This window comes from Hippoglossus stenolepis, chromosome 8, assembly GCF_022539355.2.
Source record: "Hippoglossus stenolepis isolate QCI-W04-F060 chromosome 8, HSTE1.2, whole genome shotgun sequence".
Taxonomy (NCBI): Eukaryota; Metazoa; Chordata; class Actinopteri; order Pleuronectiformes; family Pleuronectidae; genus Hippoglossus; species Hippoglossus stenolepis.
The window spans coordinates 27190376-27205893 of NC_061490.1; the positions used below are offsets into that span (position 1 = coordinate 27190376).

At 41.4% G+C, this 15518-nt stretch overlaps 1 protein-coding gene across 2 annotated transcripts; it reads right to left on the minus strand.

The window, feature by feature from the left end:
- Positions 1-2493: 2493 nt before the first annotated feature.
- On the minus strand, positions 2494-14668 carry LOC118114181 (semaphorin-4A). 2 transcript variants are annotated; one of them, XM_035164472.2, is made up of 14 exons: positions 14452-14668; positions 10928-11088; positions 10747-10809; positions 9863-9961; positions 9685-9775; positions 7249-7371; positions 6332-6459; positions 5652-5833; positions 5180-5318; positions 4217-4406; positions 4016-4131; positions 3777-3940; positions 3535-3605; positions 2494-3407 (listed from the first exon to the last, which is right to left on the minus strand). In XM_035164472.2, exons 1-14 carry the CDS (start codon positions 14543-14545, stop codon positions 2755-2757), a joined length of 2274 nt encoding a protein of 757 aa, XP_035020363.2. In that variant the 5' UTR covers positions 14546-14668; the 3' UTR covers positions 2494-2754. The 2 variants fall into 2 exon arrangements, with proteins under 2 accessions (XP_035020363.2, XP_035020362.2); XM_035164471.2 differs by having other exon boundaries at positions 2494-3410.
- Between the last annotated feature and the right edge of the window lie 850 nt (positions 14669-15518).

Below are 15518 nucleotides of genomic sequence, written 5' to 3' on the forward strand. Positions count from 1 at the left end.
CCCTGCTGCGCTCCACTTCAAGTTTATATTTAAACACTGACTCTGACAACTAAAACACTTTAACATTAATTTATTAATGCCTGTGTGTGTATATGTGTATATATTTCATAGTTTATTTGATTTTAGATGTCTTATAGCTACAGGCCTGAAATCTCGCAAGCTGCTCCCGCGGTGTCCCCCGATGACCCACGCGTGTTTTGAAAGCTCTGCGAGGTACGGGTCCTGAGATATAGACAATTCTGTTTTTGGGCCTTCTGGTTCCACACTGCACCTCCCTCAGTTCAGGCCCCTAAGCACACAGGGGCCCCACATTTACAGCAGAGGCTCACCTGGGGGTGGCCCTACCTATTTCACATAACGTTTTACACCTCTAAGGGTGTAAAAAAACTTCTCCAAGTAAAATTACATGCACCACCACTATGGACTGTCACTTTAACATTCTCAACTGTGTAATATTCACTATATTCATTTGTAAAAAATTCTGTGCAATTTAAACAGTTATGTGCAATCCATTCACTGTACATATTACGACACATAATATATTTATTTTCACTTCATATACCGATTTAATAACATTTATATTTATTCTATATATTGTTGTATATTTCTATTTCTTTATATTCCTTCACCCAAGTACTGCATGCTACTTATGTGTTGCCTTCTGCTGCTGTAACATTGCAAATTTCCCCATTGCAGGACTAATAAAGGACTAACCCTAACCCTAATAAATGGTTATCTCATCTTAAAACACAGTCTGAGGCACTTTAAAATTAAACCCTAATTTTTTCCTACATCGTCTGCAGACAAGGCTTGAATATGTTTATCTGCAATATATGGAGCAGCTCATTCTATTAATGCGTTAAAAAGATTAACGCTTTAATTCCACAAAGTAATCATCCCGCTGTTGGGCCATGGTTTTGTGTGAAACCACACTTCGGCCTACATGTGCCATCAAAGCCTGAAGCAGCATGTCCCTCCAGGACTCCGTCTCCCAGGGGCCATTAAAAACCAGAGCAAGGAACTCAATGTCCCAGAGGGCATCAACTTCACACAGAGGGGTGGAAACCCCCCCCAGGGACACAGGTTTCAACTCCCATTGGTCACTCTGGACCCCATGACCTGTGAGGTCACCGGGCCAATATAAGCTAGGTTCTCCAGCTTCTTCTGTCTCTTTCTACAGTCCCTCCAAGGAGAGAAGGCTGTCGAGCCTCGTCCTGCCTCTTCCTACAATCCTTCTACAGGAGGGAAGGCTGTCGAGCCTCTTCTCCAGCTCACATCTTCTCTTCCCATCCAACTCTTCGAGAGGAGCACAAAGGTGCAGCTTCCAGCTCATCTTACCAAGGAGACCTCCTCGCCCTCCAAGCTCTACCAACGTCCTAGCAGCGACTCGATGTCCTGCTTGCAAACTTCAGCCAGCAACTGAACTGAACTCAACAGAAACCAGCAAGACGACACAAAACTGAGAACTGCACAGCAACTTCCTTTTTCCCCTTTCCACGGACTGGTAACACAACTGGGCTTAATCATTATACTAGGCTAAGCAAGACTGTTTATTCGATTCTGTGTGAGGTTTATAAGTTTGATTTGTGGTGTTGTAATATTTTGGGGTACAAGTTATTGAGAAAGTAATGTTAGTCTGTTATGCTCTTCACAGTCTTTCGTTGCATCCAATCTAGTAACTTCCTCTAATTTGGCACACACACACAGACACACACACACACACACACACAGACACACACACACACACAGACACACGCATAACTCTTCACCTCATTATCTCTACAGGTCGTAAACATTCCAATAGGTGGGGGAGGGTGTTATCTCTTTGGCCAGCCACCATCTTGAAAGCACGCTGACTCACACAGACACACACACATGTATACACACATACCTATCTTTGTTTAACAATTAGACCGTTAGTAATTTGTGTTTTTATACTTTATTATATTCATAATAAATGTTTTTCTTTCACAAATGTTTTTTCATTAATGTTGCATAAGTGAATTTCGCCAACCTCTACACTGTCAAGAACCCCATATCTTTCAACTTAGCTAACTATCTATATGGTAATTTTGGTTATAGTTATTAATTTAATTGTTAATCAGAGTTCCAAATTTGTAGTTAGAACCTTTATGAGACTTAATCAATAAATTGGCTATCTTTTCCCTTCCTTTGAAGGGTGGTGCCCCCGAGGTAACTTTAATCAATTAAAGTTATTATTTAATATTAATAATAAAATATTAATATTTAATATTTTTATCTTGATAACCAAATTTATTGAATGCCGAAAGGCACACCATTTTATGGTATCACGTTTGATGCATTATGGCACAACACCGCGTTAACGCGTTTATTTTGACAGCCCTAATATATATATATATTAGGGCTGTCAAAATAAACTCTCATATATATATGTTCATGAAATTCCAACTTCACTGTTTTTATACGTTTGTGTTTTAATTAAGGTTTGAAGCCATGAAACGTCAACAAAAGTAAATGAATCAAAAAACAAACTTTTATCTTCATTTCAAACAATAACAAAATATTATTCACATTATGAAAAATCTACGGCATCGCTGCTCGTCCGAACGACATGAAAATAAAATAATTTTGCGTCAAGTAACAAGACAAAACATCAAGATAAAATCGATCGTGAAAACAATCTGACAAGGCTGAATTTATTTTTAAACCTGAGATTTTGAAATCGTCTGAGTCGTGGATCTTTTACTTCTGTCTTCCGTCTGCTGTTAAACTTTATGTCTCCACCACCTCTGGCTCAGAACCAGCGTCTGCACAGTGATACTTTTTGCCGTCGGCTTTCCTCTGGCGCCACAGGTGAACACCCCCGAGTGCCAGGATGAAGATGCAGATCACGAGCAGCAGTGAAACGACCACCAGCTCACTGTAGTAACTTGTCTCTGGGACGTTGACTGTCTCCTTCGAGGACTGGCTGTCCTTCCTGAAGGTCAAGGTGAAGTTCAAACCATCATCCTGAGAGTTGGACGTGACATCGTCTTTAAGGTTGGTTGTGAATTCATCGCCTTTATCCTCTGCGTCTCCTGACGGTCGTATCGTCTGTTGTTCCTCAGGAACAATCACCTCATACGAATCGTCTTCGCTGTCGGACCCGGGGTCCTTTGGATCATTTGGGATGATAGAGCGTGGAGAAACCATTGGTTGGACAGTATAGCTCACGACTACTTCCTTGTACCCGCCCTCCTCTGCCTCACAGCGGTACGTCCCAAAGGTGGCGTCGGCAGCATGGAAGATGAGGCTGCCATCAGCTGATTGGATGAAGAGTTTCTCTGACAGGTTTTTGAACTCAGGGGACGTCCAGGTCAGAGCGGCCATGTTGGATGGTTTGACACACTGGAGTCTGACCACTTCATTCAGACCAACAATGACCTCTGCTGGACAGAAATCATAACGAGTAAAATACATGAGAGAGAAAGAGATTACTGAACGTCTTTATATACAGTCACTTATCTTTATATACAGTTGCTGATCGTCTTTATAAATAGCTAAAACATTTACCTACGTCCTCACTGTTCCTGATTTGTTGTAAACATTCTTTTTCTACGTTTCCGTTTTCCACGTCCTGAACACTGAGGAGGAAGATGACAGCCTGTCAGTCACTGCACAAGGCAAAATATTCTTAAATAAACTGAAACCTGTTGTAGATCTCTGGACATGTTTATGATAATTCTATCGATTCTATATAACAGTTTTGTTCAAGCTGTTTTCATTTGTCAGACGATGATGAATCCTTCACCAACATGTGATCACGATCGTTGTTTAGACTCGTGCACTCCCTCCTGGTCGGACTCCACCCACACAAGGGATCTCTGGCCAGAACACACTGACCGCAGCTTCTGTAAACAGAGCAGTTCGCCACAGGGACTGAGGTGACACCCTCAGATGTTCCCACGTATACCGCCCCCTACAAGAGAGGAAAATACTGTGACATGTATTCTGTAGTCTGAGTGAATGTTCCATTTTCAGGTGTCAGGTTTACCTTGGTGGATGAGAGTACGATGCTTTTCACCAGCTGCGGCTGTGCGAAGACCTGAATCTCCTCAATGAACCGGGCACCCCGATCTAGATAAACCATCTTGTGCAGGAATCCAGACTCTGTACGTAAGAGGAATAATGACTTTTTAATTCAGAACAAAATGTTCTCATCATCGGGTTCGTTCATGCTGTTTAATGTCCTCACCTGTGAGCAGGAAGAGGATGGTGTACTGCTTGCCATTAGCTGCCGTCGTCCTCATCGCCGCCACACGACTGTACTGATGCTCCGAGGAAACAACCACTGGGCCGTCTGTCACAGGTTTGACTCCACCGCTGGTCAGAAAACACCTCTTCACCTCGTCTAGCTCAGAATCGGTGGCTTTGTCCAGTCCGCACTGTCGGGCAGCATCGTAACATGACGGCAGCATTTTAAACCGAACAATCTCAGAGTGAAAATGAGTGCGAACAAAGCCGGGCCCACAATCGAACCCTGAGGTACTCTGTTCCTGATAAGTCGTTAAAGAAGAGGCTGTGGTCATGTACATGTTTGTGAGGAAAGGACATGTGTCACCTCCGTGTTAGCGAACATGGAACTGTTCTATTAAAGATATTTATATTTATGTGGTTTAGATGTAAAACCTCCTGAAGCTGGCTGTGTCCACCAAAGGGCAGTAACACTGCAATCAATCAGTTTTTAAAGATAGCTTGAACTTGATTCAAAGGTTCGCTGTGTAGAATTTAGTGACATCTAGTGGTGAAGTGTCATGTTGCAGCTGAACACCCCTCACCTCACCCTCCGCTTCCAAACATAAAAGAGAACCTGTGGTAGCTTCAGTTGTCATAAAAACTCAAAAGGTTTAGTTTGTCCAGTCTGAGCTACTGTAAAAAACATGGCTGCCTCCGTAGAGAGGACCCGCTCCTGATGTAAATATAAAGTATTTCAATATAAAGGGCCTATCATAGGGTAAAGAAAACAACAATTCGTACAATTTAGATGAAAAACACTAGAGAAAACATTACTAGGATTATTTAATATTCAATTACTGCCAGTAGATCCCTTCTATACACACTTGACCTTTAACCTAATTTAATTTGATTTAAACCTGACTTAACTTGACGTTACTGTGGTGGTGCGACTCTTGGGATATCTTTGGTGATTTGTCCTCACCTGTCCCAGGTACGAGTGTTTTCCCAGCAGTAAACTCCACTGGTGCGTCTCCATGTCGAAGGTCCTGTAGCTCCCAGCGAACACCATCCTGACATCCTGCAGCTTAAAGACACAGACAGCAGACTGAGGACCTGAGGACCTGAAGGAGACCAGAGGACAAACTGTGTTATTATCAGAGTGATATTAATATTCATTACATTCTTCACAGAGTTCACAGGAATGTTTTCCTCTTCTGATCAAACCTTGGTCAAGTCAGAAGAAGTAGAGACTTCCTGTCAACATTTGGACAAAGCTGTTGGAACAAACTGAACTTCATTAACTCTCGACTCGTTTGGTTTATAAAAACTTTGATGAAGAGTTTAGATTGGTTCTGAAAACCAGATGCAGCTGCCCTGATTGGCTGCTGACACTCTTCAGAGATGAAGGATTGTCTTCAGATGCTCATAAACGGCATGTTTTCATGTTTTCTTACCACTGAGAGGTGAAGACGCCGTAGAACAGGGTGTCAGAGGCATTGCCGCCCTCTGGTGGCTGCAGGGTGAACATGTCCTGGAGAATGTTGAAGGGAAGCTGTTTGTGAGATTGACAGAGAAGAGAAGCTTTGGCGAAGGACGTCCACTTCTTCTGCAGTGTCCTCTGTCCACCGCTGTCATCCTGGAAACCATCAGAAAAGACACGACTTCAGAGAAGCTGCATCTGAGCAAAGTTAATAAATATGTATATATAATACATATAATAATATATATAAAGTTGACCAGTGACTGTATATAAAGATGTTTAGTTCCTGTATATAAAGATGTTTAGTGACTGTATATAAAGATGATCAGCGACTGTATATAAAGATGATCAGCGACTGTATATAAAGATGTTTAGTGACTGTATATAAAGATGATCAGCGACTGTATATAAAGATGATTAGTGACTGTATATAAAGATGATCAGTGACTGTATATAAAGATGATCAGCGACTGTATATAAAGATGATCAGTGACTGTATATAAAGATGTTTAGTGACTGTATATAAAGATGATCAGTGACTGTATATAAAGATGATCAGCGACTGTATATAAAGATGATCAGCGACTGTATATAAAGATGTTTAGTGACTGTATATAAAGATTCATGGTCACATGATGTTCTCTCGGTGTTTACCCTACAGACTTGTGCAACTCGTGGAATCTGCAGCTTGTCAACGAAGCTGAACTCTTTCCCGACTTCACTGAAAAAGAAGTAGAGCTTCCTCTCCGCCGGGTCCGACGACGAGCCGACGAACGTTGGCTCTAAAATACAGGAAGTGATGACAGAGGTGGAAGGTCATGGTGATGAGCACAGAAAGAGAAACATTCAAATCTGATCGGTTCTTAGGTTTTAAAAATGTCCACCAGACATTTGTGCCGTAATGGAAATCAAAGTTCTGAGTGAAGATATGTTCATGTGGCAATTACACGTGTAAAAAACATGTATGTATGTATGTATGACCTTTGGCAGGAGATAAAGAGAAAATGAGTTAGTGAGGAAATTCAGTTTGTAGCGTTTTGAAACATCACTGCAGTGTGAGGTGAAACAACAATATATGATAATCATGTTTTTATGAGTTTTAAAAAACAGCGTTATCTCTCCTGTCTCTTTAAGACCCCCCTTTCGATAAAGCCCAGCGAGCTCTGATTGGTTAGCTGGCTCGCTCTGTTTTTGATTGATCAACCACTTCCAGCGCTTGTGGGAAAGGTTAACCCTAACCCGGCCTATGCTTTTCCTTTACCTGGCTTTGGTTCAGGGGTGAAAACATAACCTCCATCGTAAAAAAGTTTTTATAAAATGTAACTTTTTGCCCCCTTTGAAAATAAAGAGGGTTAGGGTTAGACTAGCCAATGGGCACGCCTAGTGGCTAATCTGACACAGTGTAAGTATCGTGCGAACACTTAGGCGAGCCTTGCACAATACACGCTGAGCGGCTCGTCTACACAACTGTTCATGGTCTCATCACATCGTCATGTGACATCATGTCAACATTATTTATTCGGGAACTGAACATTATAACCTCCGTGGAGACAAGATGTGGTTCCACTCACCGTCCAGTAAACTGACGGATGTGTCCTGGCTGACGTTAGGACGACTGTCTTTGCTGAAGTGTCGAGAAATCTGCGGTTCGACTCCTCTGAAGTCGCTGGTTGTAGCGGTGAACAGCTCGCCGTCTGCACACGGACAAACATAACAGCTGAGGAAACACGTGACTGTGGGTTCAGTAAAACAACAAGACTCAAAAAGCAGTTTATTACAAGCACTTATAGACCTGTTTCTTGTACAGTCAGTCAATCACAAGAGCAGATTCAGATTCAGAGACCTTCTACTAAAAAATTCAAAGCATCCAGTAGAGTCGCCCTCTGCTGGTCATTACACAGAATAAAGGTTCTAGACACTTCTGCAATGGCTTCACTTTCTGAGTCCACACATTTATAAACAGGCATCTTAAGGCCAGTATCCAACCTCCAATTCATTAGAAAGACACTTGAAAAACTTGTGTTGGTGCAAATAAACTTCCTAAAAGAGAACAACATCCTGGAGGAGTTTCAGGCTTTAGAGCTCGTCACTGAAACGGGACTGAAATAATCACATCAGACTAAGGTCTGATGAAAACAAGGTACGTTAAAAACGTACGTTAAAGGGAGGAAGTTCTAAGTCAGCGTTGGAGAACACGTGTCTGACAAACAGCTGTTTTGAGGTTCCACAGGGCAGCTGCCTTGGACCTTTGTTATTCTCACTGAACATGCTGCCACTGGGTGACATCAGCAGAGCGCACATTGTTTCTGTAGTTACGCAGATGAAACACAACTGTTCATCGCTACTGAGCCAAATGATGTCAAATCTCTGTGCTCCATCACTAAAGGTCTTTCAGAAATAAATACACGGAGGAGAAATAATTTCCTGAAGCTCAATGTGCATAAAACAGAAATCCTTTAGTTGGCCCAAAATCAAAAAGAGAAACACTGTAAAATAATCAGGGTTAGGGTTAGCTGGGTTCTAGCTGCGCTGCACTGGTTGTTCCACACAGGATTGACTTTAAGGTTCTCCTCCTCACATACAAGGTTATGAAGTTACCCAGTTACTCGGCTGCCTCTCTAGTGAAATATGTTCCCTCTAGAACACTGAGAACATCTTAGAGGTTGTAGCCCAAAGAAAATCTGAGACAGGCTGCCGCTAGATATTACATTACATTACATTTCATTTAGCTGATGCTTTTATCCAAAGCGACTTACAATCAGTGCATCAACCATGAGGGAACAAACCCAGAACAACAACAATCAAGAAAGTACTATTTCTTCAAGAAATTCAAGATATTAGAGAAGCTAGTTCAGTGAACATCTTTAAAAGATTTCATTTTACTTCAGCCTTTAACTAGATCTTATCCCTAACGCTAACCCTGTTTGAAAGTATTTATGGAATTTATGGAATTATTTCACCTGTTTCATTATAAATCCTTAGAATAAGATGAGAGGACTGGGCTTGGTGAGCTTGTTGGGCTAGTAGCTGGCTGACCTTATCACCTGAATCGTAAACATTGATTCAAGCTTTTGAAAGCAAGTATGCAGCTTTGTCAGTTGAGAGCAAATTGTATTCTGTCTGTAGCTGTAGTCTTTCTTTAAAGAGTGTTGGAGAAGGTACAGATGAGTAGAGAGTATCAATCTCTGCAATAGATCGTGAGATGTCATTAAGTTTGGATTCTCTTGCCTTTTTTGCCCCGGAGGAGTACTCTATTATTTTCCCACGAAGATAAGCCGTAAAGGTCTCCCATAGGGTAGAGTGGGAAATTTCTGGTGAGGCATTGGTTTCAAGAAAGAAATTAATTTGAGAAGAAGCGTGGTCTACACATTTTTTGTCAGCTAGGAGGAGGGGCCTAAGTCTCCAATTGCATGAGGGTCTATGGCAGTTGGGTAATGCTACATGTAACTAATTGGCACTATGATGATATTGTGATGTTGTGATAAGAGCAAGAGCTAACATTTCCCAGTAATCTCTTATCTAAAAGAAGATAATCAATGCGTGTGTATGAATGATTTGTATTGGAGAAGAAAGAAAAGGCTTTTTTATTACTAAATTTAAATCTCCAAATATCAGAAACACCATTCTGAGCCATGACATCATTGACAACTTTGGCAGATTTGGTGAGAGATTGGTCCTTGTTTGATGATCTGTCTAAAACAGTGTTGAGAACACAGTTAAAGTCGCCTCCTATTATCAAATTGTAATTGTTATCATTGGGTATGATAGAGAATAGCTCGGTAAAGAAATTCCTTTTCTTTTAAATATGATTTTAACATGTTCTTATGTTTCTTAAAAATCTGTTCTCTTATTTCTATCTATATTATATATAGTGCACATTAGGCTGCATTTCTTGTATGAAAGATGCTATACAAATAAAGTTTATTATTATCATTATCAACAGTCTGTGGTTTTCATGTTTGAGAGTTTGTTCTCTTTAAACAGCTGTGATGATGTCACTGACTCACCGATGGCGATGGCTGAATTCCTCTGGAAGGGGCTGAACGGACAGCGACCTTTAGCACTGTCGTGTTGGACCACAGAGAAACTCGCAGTGTCCTGTGGAAATGAAAGAAAATCTAAACTGAACTGGAGAGAAAACTAATTTCAATGTTTGAATAAGTGAAACTATGTGTTTGGACTCACGATGAAGGCGTCACGAGGGCTGAAGGCGAAGCTGCCACAGGTGTAAAGGTGGGTGGAGTTTATCTGCTGCAGCACACGGACGAAGTTCGGACAATCGACCTGCAGACAGAGAGAGACAGACAGTGAGACAGACGGACGGACAGACAGAGAGACAGACGGACAGACAGACAGACAGACAGACAGACAGAGAGACAGTGAGACAGACAGATGGACAGACAGACAGTGAGACAGACAGATGGACAGACAGACAGAGAGACAGAGAGATGGACAGACATAGAGACAGACGGACAGATGGACAGACAGACAGATGGACAGAGAGACAGACAGACAGTGAGACAGACAGACAGACAGACAGACAGACATAGAGACAGACAGATGGACAGACAGACAGACAGACAGACAGACAGACAGACAGAGGGACAGACAGTGAGACAGACAGACAGTGAGACAGACAGATCGACAGTCAGACAGACAGAAAGACAGAGAGATGGACAGACAGAGAGAGATGGACAGACATAGAGACAGACAGACAGACATAGAGACAGACAGATGGACAGACAGATGGACAATGAGACAGACAGAGAGATGGACAGACAGATGGACAATGAGACAGACAGAGAGACAGACAGGTGGACAGTGAGACAGACAGACAGACAGATGGACAGTGAGACAGACAGACAGACAGACAGAGTCAGTGAGACAGAGATAGAGACAGACAGACAGACAGACAGACAGACAGACAGAGAGAGTCAGTGAGACAGATAGAGAGACAGACAGATGGACATCGGTGTAAGCTATGTTGAGGCCACTTAGCTTAGCTTAGCTTAGCTTAGCAGAGCAGACACAACAGACAGAGGATGGAGCTGCTGTATGTTGATAATTACCTCTGGATTCTTCCCTTTAACTTGACACTCCCTGATGTCACCCTCAGACGGACGCCATGACACCTGGACAGACAGTTTCAGTCCAAAGTTTAAAAGTTCGATCTTTCGAACATTGATTTCAAAAACTGAATCTGAGCCTTGTTTATTCTGAACTTCATCGCGACTGGAGCAGGTTAATCACCTTCCTCCTCAGGCTGATGACATCACTCTGACTAATGTCCAATGAGAGGACAGCATCTCGCGCCCCGACATACAGGGTGGAGCCATCGTCGCTTAACAACAGTGTGGTGGTGTTGTGGACATCATGGAGGCTGAAGTGGACGAGAGGTCGTTCTGTGGAGTCTGAGCGAAAACAGAAGACTTTAAATTGAGCCTGAATCACAGACTGTAAATAAAGATGGATGACATCACAGTTCATAAAGGTGAAGCCAAAGTGTCTCTCTCGCCCCCTGGGCGAGCTGCAGGATAACAATTATTATTATTATTATTACTATTATTACTATTATTTTTAACAATAATACTTTGTATTACTTAATTACTACATGAACTGTTGCTGCTATCACTAATAACAACAGCATATTTACACTGTTAATGTTTTCATTATAATTACTCAGAGCTGATACCTGATGCTGCACAAGTGTTCCTGGTCTCCCTCTCCTCGCTCTCCCCCCTCCCCCCTATCTCTCTCTCTCCTCTACTCCCCATTTTTCCCTGCTCACCCCAACCGGTCGAGGCAGACCCCCCCCCCCACATTGAGTCTGGTTCTAGAGGTTTCTTCCAGTTAATGAGGGAGTTTTTCCTCCACAGTCACAAATGTGCTGCTCATTGTGGGAACTGCGGTTTCTCTATAAAATAAATTGAAGGTCTTGACCTTCAATGTAAAGTGCCTTGAGATGATGATTTGGCACTATACAAACACAATTTAATTGAATTGGTGTCTGGCTGCAGTATAGGTCATAAACCCTCCATGTAAGCAGATGGGACAGGGAACAAACTAAAAAAACTCAAAGTAGACGTTAAATAAATGTTTCTGTCATTTTAGGTCGTTTTTATCTCACTGAGGTTTGTTCAAGTGTTTCTGATCAGTTTGGTTTGAATCAGTTATTTGATGATGTAAAAACAGGCTGAGACGTCATGGTTGAGAGCTGAGACTGACTCAGGATTGGTCGAGAGTGTGTATGACCGGGGCCTTGATGCCACGGCTCCACTCCACGATCACTACTGCACCGACAGTCATTGATCTGAATTCAGATTCAGCTGATCACACAGTTAATGATCTGGAACATTTGACTCCACATTTAGAAACATGTTAAAGCAGCAGCACAGAGTTTCTCTGTAAACGTAAAAAGGACATTCATAAATAACCAAAAGACGTTCTGTTCAGGCACGATTTCTGTCCAACAGAAATGAGCCGACAGCTAAACAACCTTCTCTTTTTTACTGGTGGCTGGCAAACTACATGTTGGTACATGTACACGGGCGGCTGTGGCTGAGGGGTAGAGTGGTCGTCCTCCAACCTGAAGGTCGATCCCCAGTCTTCCCCATCTGCATGCCGAAGTGTCCTTGGGCAAGATGCTGAACCCTGAATTGCCCCTCATAGAACAAGAACGTGCATCTAATAGATGCACTGTATGAATGTGTGTGTGAATGGGTGAATGTAAAACTGTACTGTAAAGAGCTTTGAGTGGTCATCAAGACTAGAAGACTAGAAAAGCGCTATATAAATACAAAACCATACAAAACCATTTACATTGTGGGTAAAGACTGTGAACAGTGTGAAAAGGAACTGGTTCTGAAATGATTTCACATTGACTACATCCTGGTGGAAAAGAGGAAACTGTTTCTTCAGTTTCTGTTCTGTGTTTTCACCGTTTCCTTCAAAGAATCAACTTCATCGCTGTTGTTCTTTTTAAACTCACCTGACGAGTTCAATTGTTTTTCTCTGAATTCAGTTCAGAGTTTTCATCCATCACACCTTCACCAACATCTCTCAGACGTCAAAACCTCTTTCAGACCTGAACCTTGTCCTCTGGAGGAGTAAATACCACAAAGTAAAAATACTGTCCAAGTAAAATTCCTGCATTTCATCTAAAATCCTACTTCAATGGGAAAACACACAGCAAAGAGGCACCCGCATCAATAAAAGTAAAATGTCCCAAAATATCTCTACCCAAAAAAATCCTATTTTACTAAAATAAAGTATTATCATTATTAGTATTGTTGTTCTTGTTAATATTATTATATTTCTCGAAAATGAATTTTGAAAAAACATTGACGCTTAAGCAGTATTTTACTGCTTTACTTGACCGTGGGTCACCTGATGAAGGCGACATCACATTAATCATCAGAGTAGTGTAGTAGTTAATGTAGACTTCTTTACTTTCCACCACTGTGTTGTTATACAGCAGGTCCAGTTTCTTTGTCTGTGGTGTCAAGAGCCTTCCAATCATGCACATGTTCTCAGCATGTGGTAACCCGGAGATCGATGAGGCTCTAACAGGAAGTGAGAGAGCAGAACAAACCACCGCGGCACAGACAGAACCTCTTCCTGTTTCCGAGGATGTGGCTCAGAGCTTCAAACGGTTTGTGTCTCATCTGAGGTTTAAATAAGAAGCTGTGAAAAACACGTTCGATTTTGTCTGAGAGATTTTCAACAAACTGATGAAGAGAAATAAAAAATATTAACAAAGATTAAAAACCCATTGTTATTTACAGAAGAGGAAGATACGGACACGTTTGAGTTTTCAAACTAACACAACCTCCTTCCATACAAACGTTTTAGTAATAATATCATAAATAATCTACTTCCACACTAACACACCTGAAAACACGTCACATGATCATTCACGTACACTGGTCATGTGATGTAAACAGGAAGTAGATTGTCTCTGCAGTTGGTTGCTTAGTAACAGAAACTCCTCTGAAGGAGGAACAGTGAAGGTGAAGAGTCAGAGCAGGAATTTATTTTCTCTGAGCGACGACGAGGTGGAACTGTTACTGACAGGAAGTGTTAGTGACACTTTGTGTTCACCGCTGGTAGTCGAGTCATGTGACTGATGAGAACCAATCAGGAAGAGAACGTCTGCACCATCGTTTACTAAAGTCTCAGCTTCTGTTTGTCCAGACTAAAGACTAGCAGCATTTCGTAAAGAGAAAACTATTGATACTTAACCATTTTTACCAGAGTAGAACATATTGATTATTTCAGATTGAGGTTATCGAGTCTGTAGTTTTATTTTAATATCACTAATGAAACCAATAAATGAAACCTGTTTGTTTCTGAGTCACATTAAAATGTATCAGAATCTCTTTCTTGTGTTTTTATCTGATGAGTTTTAACATGAAATTAGTATTTGATTTGTTAAATATCAGGTTATGATCAGTATCAGTAACAGAGAAAATGTTTAATATTAAACATATTTTACATTTTTCATGTGTCGTCTATTCACATGTGAAGCATTGATACATTTTTTAACTGCGTTCGTATATTTAGTCACATAAGAAAATGATTCTCACTTTGCTTTTATGTTTTTGACACAAAACTGATGTTAACAGTTGAATATTTTACACCAGGAAATAAGACGTCATTCCGTCATTCCACAATAAGATCGCAGCTGTGACACAAACTTCATTATATCACACAACCAGAACCAGACTGATGATCAGAACTGATTGATTATTGATAAGAAATGTTTTTGGACTCACTGAAGAGGAAGGTGATCCGAGGAGGAGGCAGAGAGCCAGCGGAGGTCAGCACGCCGAGAAGGAGGAGGAAGAGGAGGGTGGCTGATGGAGCCATGATGGAGGAGGTGAAGATGGAGGGATGATAATGATAAAGTTGAAATATGTTCGTCCTTGTCTTGAGTCGACGGCAGGCAACTGACTCTGATACTGAGAAGAGACTCAGGAAGAGGTTAACCACAACTTCCTGTTACTGCAGAGATCGGGGGGGGGGAAGATTCTCTGAAACATCATCATCGTCTGATGAGTCAGTGTTCAAGTAACCTCGTACAGACAACTAAGTATATTAAATAGTTATACAATATATATATATATTATATTAAAGTGTAATTCTCCTCTTCAGGTTGATCATTTGAATCAGTGTTATGACTGTAAAAGGTTTTTAATGTTAAGAAAACACCTCACTCAGACTGTCCATTGCTGCAGCTCCTCTTTTAGCCTCTGTCTCAAACACTTGGTTTTAGCTCGTGTATCTTTAAGACCCCCCTCTGAATGAAGCCCACACTGCTCTGATTGGTCAGCTGGTCTTCTCTGTTGCGATTGGTCAACAGCTTCCAGCGCTGTAAGAAATTTCGGCCTCTCACTCTACCTCGCTTTGTTAGGGGGCGTGTCAGACTAACATACACACTAACACTCTTATTAGTCACTTTATTCTTTTGTTTGTGTGTCTCTTTCTGTCACTGTCCTATATTGACTTTGTGGAAATGGCCACGTGTTGTTTTGCAACTTTTTTCCTAATTGTTCTGCTACCTTCCACACTCTTTGTTACAGCGAGCCATGCAGAGGAGCGAGAGCATTGTTTACTCCCCCGACCAGCTGACTGCGTTGAGTAAACCTGTTCTACTGCCCGGCGCGAGACCTGAAATCACAAAGGAGCTGCAGAGGATATATTAGATTCATATTTTAGTCATATTCCTACCACCATTTGTCACTTGTTCGTCATCTCTTGTATTAAGTCTCATGTTTATAGGCTTATTCTTGGTTCCATTATATTTTAGTACTGTGTATTCTTGTACTTTATTGTGTATCAT

What these genes read in the sequence shown, in the direction of transcription:
- LOC118114181 (XM_035164471.2), bottom strand. Translation starts at nt 14,545, where the DNA reads ATGGCTCCATCAGCCACCCTCCTCTTCCTCCTCCTTCTCGGCGTGCTG. An exon ending in TCGGATCACCTTCCTCTTCA is followed by an intron (nt 11,089 to 14,451) that starts GTGAGTCCAAAA and finishes GTTTTCGCTCAG; the next exon opens with ACTCCACAGAACGACCTCTC. An exon ending in ATCCGTCAGTTTACTGGACG is followed by an intron (nt 6,460 to 7,248) that starts GTGAGTGGAACC and finishes CCTGTATTTTAG; the next exon opens with AGCCAACGTTCGTCGGCTCG.